At 42.1% G+C, this 3,840-nt stretch overlaps 1 protein-coding gene across 1 annotated transcript in view; it reads left to right on the forward strand.

Annotated features, from left to right (window-relative positions):
• Positions 1-3,840, forward strand: part of PPIL2 (peptidylprolyl isomerase like 2) — an 80,437-nt gene that overhangs the window by 22,583 nt on the left and 54,014 nt on the right. Inside the window, exon 6 of the mRNA XM_042441918.1 lies at positions 2,553-2,604. Within this exon, the coding sequence (XP_042297852.1) occupies positions 2,553-2,604 (52 nt within the window). The remainder of the gene's footprint in view (positions 1-2,552; positions 2,605-3,840) is intronic.

The following is a 3,840-nucleotide window of genomic DNA, read 5'->3' on the forward strand; positions in this document are numbered from 1 at the left end:
ATTTGTATGTATTCGCAGATGACCACTCGAAGAAACACCGTTACAGGTAAGCAACCTGTACATCTTGGTTTTTAAACAGCCAGTGTGTTGTAGCAGTTTGAGCGTTGGACTACAACCCTGGGGACCCAGGTGCAAGTCCCTGCTTGGCCATGGATGATCTTGGGCAAGTCACACTCTCTCAGCCTCAGAGGAATGCAAAAGCAAGCCCTTTCTGAACAAACCTTGCCAAGGAAACCCTCTGATGGATTCAACTTAGAGTTGCCTCAAGTCAGAAACAGCTTGAACAACAACAAATTGTGTATCTATGGCCTGTTACAGACTGCCAAAATAAAGCTGCTTCAGGTCTCTTTGGAGGTATGCTGTTTAAATGATGCATGCGTCCTAAGAATCCGGAAGCTGCACCAAAAGCCGCAGTCCGGTGCTTAGGAATGGAGTGTGGCTTTGGCACAACCTCCGGACTCTTAGGACCCATGCATCATTTAAGTAGCATACCTCCAAAGAGACCCGAAGCAGCTTTATTTTGGCAGTCTGTAACAGGCCTATGAGATTATACAGTCAGTGTGCATTAGCTACTCAGTCTTTTTTCCAGAATGGTTTTTTTCCTGAGCAGGTTCAAGCAATAGCAACAAAAAGACAAATGATGATTATGATAGCGGGCAAATTAATAAGAGTAATTGCAATAATAGCTTGCTCACTCTCTAACCTTCCAGCAGAAATCCCTTCTGGAGTTGTCAGTTCCCATCAGTTGTGGCTGTCTGTCATAATCATGCCTTTGCTGCAAGTGTTGCCCTGCTTTGCTTTTTCCACAAGGTCCTCCTTTTTGAACATTTGTGCTACAAGCTTGACTTTAAAATAAAAATATGCAGGCTGTGTTGCATTCAATTTAACCTAGCTGTGAAGAGTCGCTTTGCTTTTTTTACTGGAAAAGGGAAGCCCCAAAAGAACTGGCAGAAGTGATGAAGGAAACTAATGAAGACTGAGGAGTTATGACAGGTAGCCTGAAAAAGGATGATGTTTAAGTGGTTAGAGAGTGTTTACAGGATTAAATAAGAGAGAATACTAGAGGAACAAATAGTTACATATGTACTGTCAAATGAGAAAAACCCATGATAGGGATGACATAATTTGGGAATGACTTGAAGGCACACAACAAGAAGAATATATGTGTCTGCTATTATTTTGTGTGGCGTGCTTATGTTTAAATGTTTGAAAACATTTCTGTGAGCTCGCAGGGATATGAGGGAAATATGTTTGGTGTTACTGTCTCAATAATGGTATGTTTACATGTGTATGTCCCATCAGTGTATGATCCTAAAAATGCTCAAAAAACCCAAGCTCATTTTGAACTCTCCAAAGTGCAACTGATTTGGTGTCAGATAAAAGAGGAAATTCTGTCACTGGAGTGCTATCACTAAAAAGACACTACTTCTGTTCAGCTACCAGCACTGCCCTAGAAGTAGGAAGGTATCCAGTTATAGGGCCTCTGAGAAGCTCTTTACACAGCGGTCCCTTGTTATCCACTGGGGTTTGGTTCCAGGACCCCCATGGATAACAAAATCCGTGGATGCTCAAGTCCCATTAAATATGCAGAGCAAAATGGTGTCCCTTATATAAAATGGAAAATCAAGGTTTGCTATTTGGAATGTATACTTTTTTGAATATTTTCAAGCTGTGGATGCTTGAATCCATGGACTAAAAATCCATGGATAAGGAGGGCCGACTGTAATAATCAGAAAGGTTTAGGACCAAGCAAGATGCCAAATCACAGTAACCGCAAAAGATTTTAAATTCTACGCCATCTCAGCCAGGCTTCTGATCTGGATTAGGGAGTTTAAACAGGTTTAAGACTGGTTTTAGACTGGTTGCTTTCACACTGTACAGTTAGAGCTTTTTGATACCCCTTTCAACTTCCATAACTCCATCCTACAGAATGGTGGGATTTGTAGTTTCATGAGGTTTTCAGAATGCTCTGCCAAAATTCCAGGATTCCATAGGATGCAGACAGGGCAGTCAAGGTGAGATCAAAGTGCTATAATGGTACAGTGTGGAAGAGATCTGTGACTTCTAAACTTCCACATCAAACAGAGAAAGTGGGCCCTGTAGGATGATGTTGTGGTCAGAAAAGTGAGTCGGCTGAGTTATGGTCATACACCTGCTATTTACTCTTAATCACCAAATGGTGTGACTAAATGTCACATCTGTTATGGGAGCTTTACATGGGAGTAGGTGGCAGTCCTTCATCTACCACTAGGTTTTTCTGGGGGGAAGGTGTAATGCTGAATACTTTTGTGAGCATAGCTTCCACAAGTCATCACTCTTCTTCCTAGCAACAACTTGTGCTCTCTGGGTTTTGAGCATTGTGGCTTTGAGCTGCATTTTTGCTTCCAGTCGTGTAGACTTGGGTGGATGGCTTGCTCTCTGTGTGCATATGTGGATGGCAAGAGCAGCTGTGATATGTTCTGAGTCACTTGGTACCATAGTTACTTTTTCACAGTTCTTTGGGGTCAATGCCAGGGATGATGATTAACTCCTGTGTTTGTTTATCCCTGCAGAAGATTGATGCCAAATCGCTCATCAAACTGAACTTTGCTAAAAACAGCGATGGTGAGTTGGCACTTTGGTTCTTTGAAGGCTCCTTTTTATCTGTTAACATTGATTCTGATGTAAATGCTGTGAAAAGATGCTGCACAGAATAAGAGCATCGCGCAGACCATTGCCAATAATGTTTATATAATCTAAAGCTGACTATTGCAAGATAAAAATTTAAGTTTCCCCTAAAAGGACAGAGCTGTAGAAGTCCCAAAATATGCACCCGTCTCTTTCTCTACTTCTCTGCCCTGGTGGACCACATGAGAATGAGTTTTTTGTGGGGGCGGGGGTTGGGCTATGTGGCCATGTTCTAGAAGAGTTTATTCCTGATGTTTCAGAGATGCCAGCCACAGATGCTGACAAAATGTCAGGAATAAACTCTTCTAGAACATGGCCCCAATGGCCCCCCAAAAAACACAAAAAGCTATGGATGCCACCCGTGAAAGCCTTTGACCTCATACATGACACTTGTTAGCACATTCTGGGGAACTTTGAGAATTGCTGAAGTACAAAAAAGAGTCTTAAAGAAAATTTAAGGGAAGATTCACCTCCAACAGCCCAGTGAGTATTGTGAAATACCAAATAGAAAAGGAAAATCTGGGTACATGGAGTATAATGCCCTACTTGGCCTTCTGATATAATATCGTGCAGGAGATCAGGGATAGACAGTTTAAACCCTAAGCGGCATACACTGCCACCATTTTGTTTCATGTCCCACTTGTCAATAGAAAATAGGAAAAGATTTGCAGGATTCCTATTCTTACATGATATCATATCCCCCAACCCTCGCTCCCTATCCCTGATTGTTTTGAGCACCTCAATGCCTGATGTGATTTGTTCCTCTTCACTAGCTCATTCCGCACTATTTTAAAAGCCAGAAAGCCACTGTTTTGGGGTTTTTTAAAATAGGAACCAGCAAGACTCATGTAGACCCTTAAAATCAAACATTTATTGTTGCAAAAGATTTAGTATAGCCTAGAATCCCTTTCATCAGATGTATGAAATGTGTCACTGGATTAGTATACGTGTGTGTGTGTGTGTGTGTGTATGGAGGACCAGTGGTTTGAGTGTTGGACCAGGACACTGGGAAACCAGGGTTTGAAACCCCGCTTGGCCATGGGAATCCATTGGGTCACTTTGAGCAAGTCATGCTCTCTCCTCTGAAGAAACCTGCCAAGAAAACTCTATGATAGGTTTGCCTGAGGGCTGCCATAAGTCAGAAACGACTTGAAGGCACAACAACAACAGCAA

This window comes from Sceloporus undulatus, chromosome 10 (assembly GCF_019175285.1).
Source record: "Sceloporus undulatus isolate JIND9_A2432 ecotype Alabama chromosome 10, SceUnd_v1.1, whole genome shotgun sequence".
Taxonomy (NCBI): Eukaryota; Metazoa; Chordata; class Lepidosauria; order Squamata; family Phrynosomatidae; genus Sceloporus; species Sceloporus undulatus.